Here is a 14,200-nt window from a genome sequence, read left to right as displayed (position 1 = left end):
TACGACACATTGAAGTTCAACCCTTTGTGAATTCTCGCTGTTATTTCTTCATCATCCAAACAGCAGGAAGTAAACTTCAATAAATGAGCAATTATAAAGGCAAATGGTTATGCTAATATGATTGTCTTACAGTAACTGTATAATTAAATCTGCCTCATTAGCTATGTTGGTTCTGTATCTTTTATGAGTTAGTTATTGTAAAAGCAGTGATACATACAAGTGTAATTTGTGACGTGATTGGTGTATTCAATTCACATTAGGCCTTTTTAACCACACTACGTTTATACTTTACACATTTCGTCCCCACCGTGAGTCAGACGTGCTAACATAGGTGAACATCTGCAGGTTTCAGAACGTCAAGGTCGTTCCTTCGCAGCATTAGCTTACGAAGGATTGTCTCAATAGAGCTTGAACAGCACTTCCACCAATGCTAATAAATCACTGCTGTTTCTATATTTATCTCCTTGTCTTCTTTTGTTTCCCGCCTCCATGTTGCACATATGTGGCAGCGAGAATATTGTGATCTTATAACAGAAATGCGGCTGCAGTTTTTTATTTCCCCCCCAAAAAAGAAAAGCTTCTGTCACATTTCTGCCTCTCGGTTCATCTTTGCATTCTGTGTTCCGTTTTATTTTGTAGTATTTTATCTTTGTCATTTCAGTTCCTGTCCTCTGACCAACTGTTAGCACGTCAGCGTGCTAAGAATGTTTTAGTGTAATCAAGCTGCACCACTACAAAGTACAGATACAATCAAAGAAAATGAATACTTACAAAGGGATATACACACTGTTTATATATACTCATGCAGTATCCTGTTGTGGACTTATGAGTGTATTAAAGGCTTGAAGAACCGGGTTGATGGCAAAATATTGAATGTGGAAGGTGGTGTTCAGCTTCAGTTTAACCAAAGTAAAAAGTTTCCAGGTGTTCAGGTGGGACGGCATCGGGATCCAATCATGGCGATGGTCCTCCGGCAGAAAATGAAATGGAAGCTTTACAGGCAGGAGGGGATAGAAAAGGAAGAAACGATGAGTGAAACTGTTAGCAAAGGTGAAAGGGAGATGGAAAAGGAAGCCGGAGAGAATGCTGTTTGGCTCTGATTGAAAATGAAAGAAGGAGGTGCAGAGGAGATTAGCAATAAGAGAGAGGAGAAAGCAAGAAAATGAAAAGGGACTTGTAGAAAGGAAATGGGAAGAACACATGAACAATTTATTTAATTCAGATAACAAAACTAGAGTAAAAGAATATGAAGTTGAGGAATGACCAAGAGAGTAGAAACTGGAAAACGTGAGAAGAGGAGATGAAAAAAACTAAGTTGCAAAGTGGAAAAAGAGAAGGAAAAAAACCCCCCAAAAAACATGAATGTCTGGAAAAAGACAGTAAAGGGCAAAAAAAGTTTGATCAAAAGACAAATCTATAGGTGAAAAAAAGAAAACATGGTAAGAGGTTTAAACAAAATGAACAAAATAGGTTTGAACCAGAGGTAAAGTGAGTAAGAGAGGGAATCAGGGAACTGAAAGAAAATAGATGAGAAGAGCGATGGGAAAAAAGAAATGGTCAAAGCTGAAAGGAAAAAATGAAAAAACAAGAGGTCGGCAAAACGCAATGGAGGAGAAAGAAAAGTTAAATGAGAGGATCGAAGGCAGAGGTGGTGAATCATCAAGTGTGAAATGGAAACAAGGATGAGGAACAGACTCCTGGTTATATATGAAAGAAATAAAGCTACACAGAAAAAGGTATGAAGAGATCTCAGGAAAAAGAAAAGATGTGAAATACAAAAACCTTTTATATGAGAAAGAGTTAATGACCCCTGGAAGAATAGCTGCTGTAATGCAAAATCTAATGTGGATCTTAATGAGCAAATTATGGTAAAGAGATGATTTAAAGTAAGAAGAAAGGAAAAACAAAAATAACAGATAGTAGAAAGAGATTAATATAAAAAAAAGCAAAAAGAAATAAGTTTAAGGACCAACTTCCTGTATTGAAGCTAAATTTCGTGTCTGGAGGCTTAAAGTTTTTAATTTTTTATGTACAATATGCTCTTTGAGATCCGTCTTTCTAGAAGAACTCTTAGTGTCTTAGATTGTCTTTAACTGTCACATGTTAGTTTATATTTAATAATCATATTCTCAATCTTTCTTTAGCCTAAGCCGAGTGTTTTAGTTGCTTACAGTAACATTTTCAAGTTATTTTTTTCTCCTTAGTCACTGGCGACATTTTCAGGAATGACTGACTTATAAAAAGTGACAGTTTCTTGTCTGTTGATAGTATAGACTGTAAAGTGGAGGTAATCGCAGGGTCTGAAAAGTGAAGCCAATGCAGAAGTGCCTTGAAGTGTGATACCACTGATGGCCACTAGGGGCCGGCTTCAGTAAACCTCCAGCTCCCATTCAAAAAAAACTTTCATGAAAGTCAACACACTTTTTTCTCTGGTTGGCTTTATGAAAATAATTCCATAAATAATTAGATAGGAGACCTTAAAGTATGTTCATAGGGGTACCTGGTGTGATTGACATCTGCGAGGTGAAGTCAGGTTTCCGGTGTAGGTGGGCGGGTGTTGGTGTCCAGATCCACCGTTTGTGTCCAAATATGGTCACTTCTGGCTCCAAAAAAACAAGATAGCGACAGCCAAAAGGCCAAACTGGAGGCTCTATAATGACAGTACAGAAACCAATGGGTGGCGTCAAGATGGGTTTCCAATTGGTCAATCGACACTGACTATTAATCAAAAGAGTTCATGTTAAATTAAGCCTATCGGAAGGGATTGACTCCTGGTGCGTCCGGCTTGGTCGAGCATGTTGGACTTTCCAATGTTGGAGACCGCAGATACAAATCTGTAGAATTGAATTTGCAAAAATGTATAGAATTAAGAAAAGGAATGCTGAGAAATGCACTAAATTTCTCAGAGTGGTGACTTGTCCTCATTTGAGTTGAAGCATTGAGGTTAATCTTTGGCTAATTGTGAATAGTTTCACTTTATGGTTTAAAAAAAACAAGATACAACAACAGCGGTTTGTACAGAAACAGAGGGGAGAGAAAGTCATCCAGTGACATTTTAAAATGAGAGATATTTCCGAGTAGTCTTTGCGTTATTTCCGCTAACAGCTTTGGAGTGATTGACCTTTTTTCTTGCATCCGTCGCTGCCTAAAAAAACCTCTAATGAAGCAGCAGAAAATCGAATCTCTGAGATTTCTCATCTATCGGACGTCGGAGAGTTGAGAGATGCGGCATTTAAAAGTCTTCTGTCAACATACTTAGAAAGTGCACGTCAACATATTTCTGTGTTTAGTACTTAAGTATTTTGGTGTTGTAATACAGATTTTGGTGGTCAGAAGATCTCCGAGTGCCTTGAAACATGTATTCACACATCAGGGATTTGGGCGTCAGAATGTTAACGTGCGTCCGTAAACACTCTGCGATGCAGCAGCTCGTGGTGTCTGAGGCCTGAATGCTGCGGTGGATGTAATACATACATGTCCTGACAAGCTGAGCCGTCTCTGGAGGAGCAAATCGCAGGGTATAAATTGAAGCATCCGGACGGTTCGCTGTCAAGAAATGTCGGCACTGACTGAAAAATAAATAGATGAGCGGCGATCCAGAGAGGAAGCAAGAGAGACGGATGAAGAGAAGCATCGGCACGCTTGGTTTTTCTCGGGTTTTTTCGTTTCAACACGTATTCCTTTACATATGAAACCTCTGAAACTGCACCTATGTTTGCCGTTCCATTTGACCTCTGACCCTGCGTGAAGAGGGATTATTACCCTAAAAGGGAACATTACCTTTAATCCCTTTGTTGAGTGTTGTTTACCTTCAGGTTCAGATCCATCCACGGCATTTTTTAATACCTTCACGGCCCTGCCAAGCATGTTATCAGCATTCCTGTCCTTTCACACCGACTTCTACAGTCTTTGGTCAACGGCCGGCGCGTTGGCAGGAACCGAGCCGAGACCAAAGCTTCCATTTTTTACCGGAGGACACCTAACACGCGAGATGCAGCAGATAAAAGCATCCACCAAACACAATAGATCACCTGTTTCTTTAAACACTTCCTGTTCCTATTTGTTTGATCCTGCTTCACCTCGAATGCTAATGCAGTTCATTTTTGCAGTGTGTATTTTCCAAATATTAAGCATTTATCTCATAACTAAAACACTGCATTAATGTCTCTTTATAAGCAGAGACGCAACATCATAAGTATGAAAAGTTACTTGCTTGGTTGAGGAAAAATGACATAAAAAGAACACTGGATTGATTACTTAATATTTCACGATGCCGGAAACTATTCCAGCTAAGAGGACTCTTTCAGAGATAAAAGGTTTTGAAGTAGAAACCTCGTGGTTTTCCTTTTTGTTAAATACATCGGAAAACAGGCAATTTATTTGAAGCAGTGCTTTCGGGGGGAATTGGAACATTTTGGTAATTCATTAAAAGTGCAGGACACTTATTATAATCAGAGCAACTAGAAGGCACTGAAAGAGTAACGAGCTGAAGTGTTCTCCAGCTTCCTCTTTTACTTACAGGCATCATCGATATTGCTTAAAATTCTAAGTCAGACTGATTTCTCGTCCTTGTAAACAGCCTCAGGATTAAAAAAAATTGAATTGAATTTGTAAACGTATCCATCCTTGGGGTTATGACTAAAACATGAAATCTCACTAATGGCAGAAATCCCAGAAGCAGCATATTTCCTCCAAAATGTAACCTGTCATTGTTCGGACCATTTGTGTGTGGTTTTGTTTTTTTTATTGATCAAAAAATGTGCATTTCCAGGAGATTTCTCCTCCTTCCCTTCATCCATATCTGTGCTCTGCAAAATTCAGAGCGTGTTGTCAATTCAACAGACTGACCACGCAAAATAAGTGTTAAACTGCTGCTATGGGAAGTTCAATACTTCATACCAAAACTTTTCGAAAGCCATGCAAAAGTTTGATTGTTAAATTTCAATCGAAATGAAAATTGGAAAGACATGTTCAAATGAAAAAAAAAAACAATTACAATCTCTTAATAGTGACTTTGCAGAATGACTCTGAAAAATTAACCAGCCAATATCTTGGTTGAAGAGGTTCCTCACTGAAGCAATAATATTGTGATTATTCAACAAGTTACCATCTAGATAAAATATGTAATCAAAATATATTCATATTGTGGAGCAATTCGCTCTCAAAATACAAAACCTTTTGTTAGCGTGATCCCATTTCCATGGCAACACATGGGGTACGACTAACAACTGGAAAACAATCAGTGACATTTCTAGTGATGTCATGCCGATTTGAGCAGGTTCCAAATGTGCAGTTGACCAATCAGATCGCTGGGTCGGAACTACTTCTCAGTTTTCCTCTTCACTTTCTGATCCATTGCCTCAGCGGGGTTTTTTTTTTTTTTTTTTTTCCAGTAAAAGGTTTTTCTTCCAACATCTGAGTTCCATCTGGACAAGTGAGGAGAATTTATTCAGTCTCATCAGGAGAAGTGAGATGAGGTTTAAAATGCAGGTGTCTTTTAGGGAAAGCACAGGTGCGTTAATGATGGCTGCATTCCACCAAGGGGGGGTCTCAGTTAATGGAACTGAGCCACCGTTAATACACCTGTACTTTCCCTGCAATAACATATCAAAATGTTTGCCGTGAATATTTGAAGCAGCCCACCAGCTTCTATAACTCTGCAGCCATCGTTCTGTTTCTTCCTTTCCATTGTACCTGCATCTACTGACCTCCTTAAAGCTTCAGACACATTTATCTTCCTGTCTTCCTTCTCCCCACCCATCCACCTCTTTCTTTAGCTGCACACTGTTTCATGTTTAAGCTGATTAAACCGGCCTTGTTAAAAACGGACTCTCCTGTCACTGTTCATGTATCCATTTGTTCTTCGTCTCCATTGTAGCGCCATCATCACGCCCTCCCAAAGACGCCTCAGTGCTATCCGCTTGTCTCCTCTTATTAATATCCCCTACATAATCCACATTTGCATTTTTCAACAAACACATTATTATTCAGATATTACACACATTGTTCCCCGTAATACGAAGCGGCTTTTATCCCGTTTGATTGCAAAAAGAGTAAATAAAGGTTTATTTTTGGAGATACACTTCTCGTGAGTAAACTGACATTAGTTTGTTTTTTCCGTGAATCAAAAGAACAACTCAAAAGCTGCCGTGTTCAACTTGATGGAAAATCCAATCAAAAACAGAAACACAGCCAAAGTCTTAAATCATGATCCACTTAAGTTTCACCCTCACTGAAGCAAGACGAGCACCTTTCCTTCCAATTCAAACCAACTCATGCTAAACACAACCTGTACCGACTGTAGTGCCGTCCTGGGATGCACCCGAACCCTTTTCCCCTCTTTTTTTTTCTAACTACAAGTTTGATATTCCTTATTTCACGTCTCTTCTTCTATTCCTCTTTTTCACACGTAGGTGTTGAGTGCATTGTGTCGTTGCCTGAACCAAGGAGTCACGGGTATCCTATCTTTGGCACCTGTGTCTTCCTCTTCTCCTTCCTCATCCCGGTTGCTATCATCAGCATCTGCTACAGTCTCATGGTGAAGCGCCTGCGCAGCGTTCGCATCCTGTCCGGCTCCAAGGAAAAGGACCGCAACCTGCGGCGCATCACCCGCATGGTCCTGGTGGTGGTGGCGGCCTTCGTCGTCTGCTGGACCCCCATCCAGATCATGGTTCTGGCTCAGTCGCTGGGCTTCAACCTGAGCAGCTTGTCCACGCTGGTCCTGATGCACTTCTGCATCGCGCTGGGCTACGTCAACAGCAGCTTGAACCCCGTCCTCTACGCCTTCCTGGACGAAAACTTCAAGCGCTGCTTCCGAGAGTTCTGCCACCCGTCTCCGTTCCGCCTCGACACCCAGCAGTCGGGCAGGATGAGGAGCATCGCCAGGGAGGTGGCGGCGGCCTACAGCTGCAAGGCCGGAGATGACGGGGGGCCCGGGAGAGGGACGCCCAATCCGGCGTGACTAGGCGTGGAGCTCCCCTTGGTGGGGGTGGACCCCAAAGAGCGGGAGGAGAACCATGGAAAGGGGAACTCCAATACAGAATTGACACAGATTACTGCTCTCTAGCGGCACGAACCCTCCCGCCCCCCAACTAGGAGGCTGGCCTGGGGCGGGGGGGAGGCAGATGAGGAGGAGGGGGTCGAAAGGAAACGGATTTAAATATATTTGTATGGGTGCTACGACATTAGATAGCCGGAATGGTGGTCGTGGCTATCTGGGTTGAAGATGCTGGTGTTGGTAGCTCCACCCACAGCCCTACAGACGGACTACGACTCCAGATGAGACAAAGTGATGAAATATTTTGGAACAGCACCAATAATTCTTGCCGAAAGGATTCAACTATCCGGTGAAAAACGGTAAAAAAGGACTATTTGACTTCGAGTTCAGCTCCAAAAATACAAACAGCCTCATGAACAGAAACTGGATCTTGCGAACTGAGGCTGGTACCCAGTTGCTGCATGTCTAGAAAGCTGCCAGGTTCTTTACTTGGGTATGAGACGGCATGAGCCGAGACATTTGGAGTAAGTGTACAAACAGCAGGCGGAGCTTCTGATACCAAATCTGTGAAACGACTACGTTGGTGCTCAGAACAATATGAAAAGCATTCGAAGCTCGGATTGTGGCTTTCTGGTGATAAGGACCATGGAATGAGTAAAGCGTCATCAAAGTGTGAAATGGACAACAAACACTTTTACTACATTTTAATGTATCTTTATCACTTGATGTTTCAGAAGTGGTGGTTAAAAAGACCAGCGTCCTGTACTCATCTCAATACGGGGCTTTTATTGTCATGGATTCACCAAAATGGGCTCTAAATGGGTACACAAAGTATAATATAATATGTGTTGTGGACAGGAAGTTGGATATAATATCTGCAAACAATAGCTTGAATAAGGAAAAGAACAACGTGCAGGAAGGAACAATATTCCTGAAAATGTGTCTATGGACCCAGTGTGGGTCACATGAATGTTATTTCTCATTGGAGCAGCATTTCTGAAACAAAATACTGAAACAAAATAAGCCTAAGAAATCCTGTCCTGAAACAAGTTTCTTAACAGTTTCAGTGATTTCTGAAAACTTTCTACAATGACCTGTGGGGTGCTGGGAAGTGTTTGGGGTGGGAAATCGGACGGGTGGTGGGTGGGTGTTAAAATTTAAAGGACAGCAAAACCTGAACAAACAGAAGTCATGTTTGGCCACAAGGTGTATACACATTTTTTTTTTCTTACACAAAATGAATGACGGCGACTGATTGTGCTGTTTATGGTGGGTCCACTTATGAAATGTCAATTCGCCTCCATCCAGGGGTTGATGTGTCTATTTCAAATTTGCAGCTAGAAGACTTGATGTTTGCTGAAAACAACCTTAACGTGACCTGGTAAAAAAAAAAAAAAAAAATACAAGTACCAAAGTACAAAATCGAACAACAAGGGTGAAACTCATCATTTCGCAGAGAAAAGTGTTCAAGGATTTCACTTCTTAATTGGGATAAACACTGAAAACCAATCTTCATAAACATGCTAACCACACGGTGTGTAAAACACATCTGTAGTTGTCCTAATAAAACTTTTGAGGACAATTTGTAAATTGGATATGTTTAAAAGTTGATATAAAGAAATATTCATTACCACCCAATCTGCCAACAGGATGGCTGACATTGATACACGCTCCTGAAAAGAGAAAAACGAATTCTTGACCTTCATGAATGCTATGAATGATCAGTGGAGTTTTTATCAGTTCTGATTCGGCTTACTGACTCGGACTCTCATCGAATGTTGCTTTTGATTCTGTTCATGTTGTTGAGTTCAACTCAGAAACCAAAAGAGTGAAATTTGTTGAAGGTAGGATCTAAAAGTTCAGAGAGTGTTCGTGTTACAGAACAGGAGGGAAACAATCCATTTCGTGAGTGAGTTTTCCAGCTTATGTTGCAACAGGAACAACCTTCGAACTTGTTGATTGCACCTCGGAGAATCCAAATACAACTTTAACGAAAGTGGAATTGCAACACTCAAACAAGAGAGATTTAGGTCTTAGAAATGTGTTGATAGTTGTTATTCCAAACTTGTTCTTAATATCCAGCCTTGATGATCTGTTAGGGACTTAACAGGCAACTAGCCAACCATTGAACAGGACCGACCACATTTTCACCAAAACAAATGTACAAGGATTCATTTTGATACATGTTTAGAGTCAGTGCCACTGAAACTCAGCTTTACTTATGCTAATAAACTTAATACCCACTTTTGTAATGACAAGCCTAAAAGGAAAAGAACATTAGATACCACTGGATAAACAGTTGGGTGGGAAGACAATGCCACCTAACATCCTTCTTCAAACACCACAAGCAGGCTTGGAGCTCATGATCTAATTCCACTGATACCCATCGTGGTACGTATAGATTTTGAAAAGTCACAGAGGTATTATAATCACAGATGTTTTTATGATGCCACAAATGTGCTGGTTTTTTTTCCAGATCTGTAGCTGCTGTCAGGTTTGGGGATTTTGAAGCTGTTGGAGGGGTTCAGGTTGGGTTTGGGAGTGTCGCTGGTGAACTCTAGGTGTAAGATATGTTAAGGTGGAACGTTTTCATTGGGCGGGGGTTGGGTCGGGGTGTTACCAGCGGAGGCATTTTGACTCCCAGCACCACAGTGGCAAAGCAGGAGGAAGGGGTCACAATAGCTTGGCCCCCCTCCAAGGGACAAAGGGGCTCTCTCTCTTCTTAGTGTCTTAAAGTGGAAATCAGCCCTGAAACAGAAGTCGCATAACATATTCTCATCATCCTGGACCGTTTCAGAAATAATACTGACGACATTGGACCAGATACAGTTTGTCAGTGGGAAGTTTTTGGTCCACAAAGTTGACATTTTGACTCACCAGAAAGGGAAAACAATTTTAATGCAAATATTCCAGAACGTAACTGGAAACTCTAACAGGGATGATTTTTTTATCTCATTTTAATGTAGTTCCTCTTTTGTTTATGGTAATTTGTGGTGACATTTCATTAAAAAAATGTTTTTGATAATTTTGCGATTCATACTTTAATCTAAGAAGTAAAAAAAAAAAAAAAAAAAAAAAATCAGTTTTTATTGTTAGAGCTTGGAAATTTAACGAGTTTTTTTTTTTTTTTTAATAAAAATAAAAGCAAATTTTCTTTCTTTAAGAGTGTCTAGTTCAGAAATATTTATAAAAGTTCTTGCTTCCATTCTCCAAACTGTAAGAAATTAACCCGAATGGAAATTTTGCTTCTTATTTATCAGTCACATAATGTCACATTTTGATGTTCCCAATAATTTCCACCATTTGGCTGTTATTTCAGCAGGTCAGTTCAAGGTAACTGAAAACCATCCAGGCTTTACGAATATACACGTGCTTTCTGTTTTAGGGTTGGTGTCCCCTTTAATTTTATATTTGTGTGTCTTCATATAATTTGGTTGAGTTTTTATTTGTTAAAATGATTCTACTTTGAATTGAAAACACATCTGTGTTTCTCTTTCATTAGATTTTTTTTTTCAACAGACTGATAAACAGAATGTCAGGATGGCAAATTTACACTGTTTGCTGTCGCATCAGGTTTTGATCTGCTGTTAATTGTCTTGTTTGCACAAACCCGTTCGTTTGCTGCAGCTTCTCTTTGCAGCACATTGAAATCAGTTTTTTTTTTGTATTTCCTACATTTTGCCTTTTTGTTGTTGTTGTTGTTGTTGTTGTTATTTGAGAGGAACAATTTATGAACTTACATTGCCTTAAATACCAAGTGAAGTCTGTTACTGAAGCTCGCTATCTGGCTGGATAAAACGTGTTCTAGTTTTAATGGCGCTTTGCTGTTAGTTTATACAGACCTGTATTCATAAACCCTCCGAGGACGGTACTCATTAAGCCAGAGAACATTTTCAGTCTGTATTTCTCAAACTGCTTTACTACTCTTTGGCCTGAGACTAACGATTTAACAGTTTTGGAAATCACTATTAATGAACTTACATCTAATTTAATGGACACGGACATCTTTTTGCCTTCCTCTCCCTTAAACTTGGTGCAATAAAACTGCAAACTGGCTCTTTGATTCTCACTACAGGACAAAAGTAACCCCCACAGTGAAATGTAATGTAAGAAAAATGATGGCTATGGAAACCCCAAATATTTGCTGGACATCAAGAGGTTCAACTTTCCTTTTTTTCATTCTGCATCTGCAACTGAAAACTCAATATTTGTTTTTTGTCACTGCAGTTAACTGTAATCACGTATTGGTAAAGTCTGGTTTGTGCCGTTGCTGCTGATAATACTTCTTTCTGATGTTGCATATCTGCTGCACAATAGCTGACTGACAGTTTTACATTCAATAGGATGTTTCACAACTCATCTATCACTTTTTGTGGTCAAATTTAATCTAAAATATTCAAAGGAATAGGATGAATGGAGTATATCTATTCTTTTTAGTTCTATAAAAAAATGTGTTTATGTAATTTAAACTCTATGAACAAAACTCATTTTAGACTGACTAACGTAGGCTGCTGTATGTTTGGTAAAAGAGTTAATGGGGATGCCTTACCATATTTTCCAGTCAACTATTTAAGCATTGTTCTATGACTGGTTACCATGGTAACAATACTCCTTGGTTAAACAAATCTTATCAGGAGTTAAAACTGAACATTGATAGCTCAATTTTTATTTGGGTTCAGAAGAGCACTACAACACAAACCAAGTCTTTCTGATTTGTATTGTCTTGCCTCCAAGTTGTAAATCGTGTTTATTCACAAATTTATTCAAAAGTTTGGGTTGAGTTTCAAATCATCAGCAGTGAGTTTAGCTGTGAGTCTGGTATTTCAACCGGCTGTTGGTTTTCCAGAATCAGGGAATATATTGTTTAACTGCTGTTACCAATGTAAAGCCTGCCTCACGCTATATAAATATAAGTAGGCTACTTTTAACTGATTTTAATTGGACATCGTTGCCAATCACAGCTGTCACTCATAACAGGTCAACTCTGTCTGTTCTGTCCGGAGGTCGTTTTATGAATACTGGTCACCTTTTGTACAACCTAGCAGACTTTGTGTAGGAAAAATAGCCGAAGCATCGAGAACATCGGCTTCGGCACTATTCATCTTGACGGAGACGTGCTATAACGCAGCTGTGAGGCTCTTTGTGCTTAACCGTCACTGTTATAACTGAAGACGCAACAGTATTTTGTATAACTGTTTGGTGTTGTTTTGTAGCACAAAACTACATAGAGAGGACTCGAAGAGGGGGGAAAAAAATCCTTCTGTTTAACAATGCAGTCAGCATAATTATAGCGTCTGTTAGCTCTGTATAGAATTTTTTTTTTTTTAAATATATATAAATATACAACTTGATCTGATCATCATTTAACATCTGACCTCTTTCTCTTGTTGTTCTCGGTGTAAAGATAGAAGCTATTTCTTGCCAACTGTAATGGTACGTATTGTCGCCTCCTTGCGGCCGAACCAGCGAGGCTACTTTCATTCGTTTACATTTTACAGACCACATGAATGTCCAAATGAAAATGAAAATCCAAATGTAAGAAAGAAAAAAAACATACGATGTTGATGTTGTTAATTACTCTTATTACTATCAAAAGAGAAAAAAACTGTGTTGCATTCGTGTTTCTGTTGTTTTTGTTTTGCTTTTTTTTAATTTAAAATTGTTCTTATGCGCGGGAGACTGTCTGGTATATATGTATGTATTACTTGTGTACTGCATTTTGCTCACTGCCTGAGTCATAAAATGAAACAGTTTTTAACGTTTGAAAATCAAACAAATTTAGTTGCTGTAAAGCCCCCATTTTCTTGGTCTTTTCTCAAGTTATGGACCATAAATCCACTCAAACAATAAGACTATGTGGCAAATCTTTGGGTGACCAGACTTTTTAAAGGCATCACATTAATCACCACCCATCTTGTATCTTTTTAAGTATCACATGGTGATAAAATCACAGTTTACTAGAGGGGTCTCCAACCTTTTTTCATCTGAGAGCTACTTTGACAAAATTACAAGTTATATTAACACAATTGATTTAAGTCAGATATACCTGAACATCTGATTGCTTTCAAATCAACAGTTTGCATTAGTACAAATTACTGAAAGAACAACAGCATGTTAAGGGAGCAAGGTGTAATATTAAGTTGATATATGTCACAAAAGTACACAAAGTGCCATCACTAAAACAATAAGTGAATGAGACTCTTTCAAAATATTTGATATTACACGGACACAGTTCTCTCAGATCAGATAAAAAATAGATTAAAAAAAATGCTGAAATTGATCGCAAAATAAACCTGGTCAGCCCGCCCAAATAAATGTATGTGTGGGAAGCACTGCATATTGTTCGAACCTTCTGCTAGCTACTCAAAAACGGGTGGCGAGCTGAGGTTTGGAGACCCCTGGTTTACTATTTCTCATATTTGGAGAGTCCTTAGAAGGCAGAACTGTTTGTACATCATGACTCAGGCTGTAGCTTTATACACTTACCTGTTCCTGCTCTGCGTACGGCAGACTGAAACGATCGTGCTAGCTGGCTTGTTGTCAATGCATAAAGAGTTTTTGCTGAAGCTTGAATTTTAAATTGTATATTTTTCTCTGCTTATGGAACAAATAAATAAATGATGACCATGTATGATTCCCAGTTTTCACCTTTTTCTTTTTTTGCAGATGCATGCGAAATGGGACCAAACTGCTTTTTGCAGACCATTATGACCTTTTGGATACTCAAATGTCATCACTTCAATATTTGATCTTGCTAGACTTGTGTATGAAAGTTTGTTATTATGACTGTATGAATTCTTGAGCTTTGGCCACAAACGTGTTTTGTGAGGTCACAGTGACCTTTGACCTTTGCCTACCAAAATCAAATGAGTTCATCCTTTCATTTCTGAGTTTAACTCGTAGGAATGTTTTATGGGGAGGTCTCCTTTTCTTCTCCGTCAGTTTCTTGTCATTTATTGTTTTGACAATCAGCTTTCCGGCATCCATCAAAGTGGACTGAAAAATATGAAAAATAACTAACTGGAGGAGGAGGAGGAGGAAGAGGAAGAGGTTCATGTGGGAGATCCAAATGAGTCAAACATGCTTACAGCTGCGGACATCCATCAGAGAAACACACGACATCAATTTTTCCTGCCACTATGTTTTGATTAAATATCCAGTGTGCAGCACTGCCTCCAACACTGCCATGGCAACGGGTTGTTT

At 39.3% G+C, this 14,200-nt stretch overlaps 1 protein-coding gene across 1 annotated transcript in view; it reads left to right on the top strand.

The window, feature by feature from the left end:
* Positions 1 to 10,086, top strand: part of oprl1 (opiate receptor-like 1) — a 65,537-nt gene extending 55,451 nt beyond the window's left edge. The window contains exon 6 of the mRNA XM_069141719.1: positions 6,414 to 10,086. Within this exon, the coding sequence (XP_068997820.1) occupies positions 6,414 to 6,961 (548 nt within the window). The 3' untranslated portion in view covers positions 6,962 to 10,086. The remainder of the gene's footprint in view (positions 1 to 6,413) is intronic.
* The last annotated feature ends 4,114 nt before the right edge of the window (positions 10,087 to 14,200 follow it).

Source organism: Embiotoca jacksoni, unplaced genomic scaffold, assembly GCF_022577435.1.
Source record: "Embiotoca jacksoni isolate LCO1_2020_lvr unplaced genomic scaffold, fEmbJac1.0.p SCAF_90, whole genome shotgun sequence".
Taxonomy (NCBI): domain Eukaryota; kingdom Metazoa; phylum Chordata; class Actinopteri; family Embiotocidae; genus Embiotoca; species Embiotoca jacksoni.
This window is presented reverse-complemented; position numbering and strand designations above follow the sequence as displayed.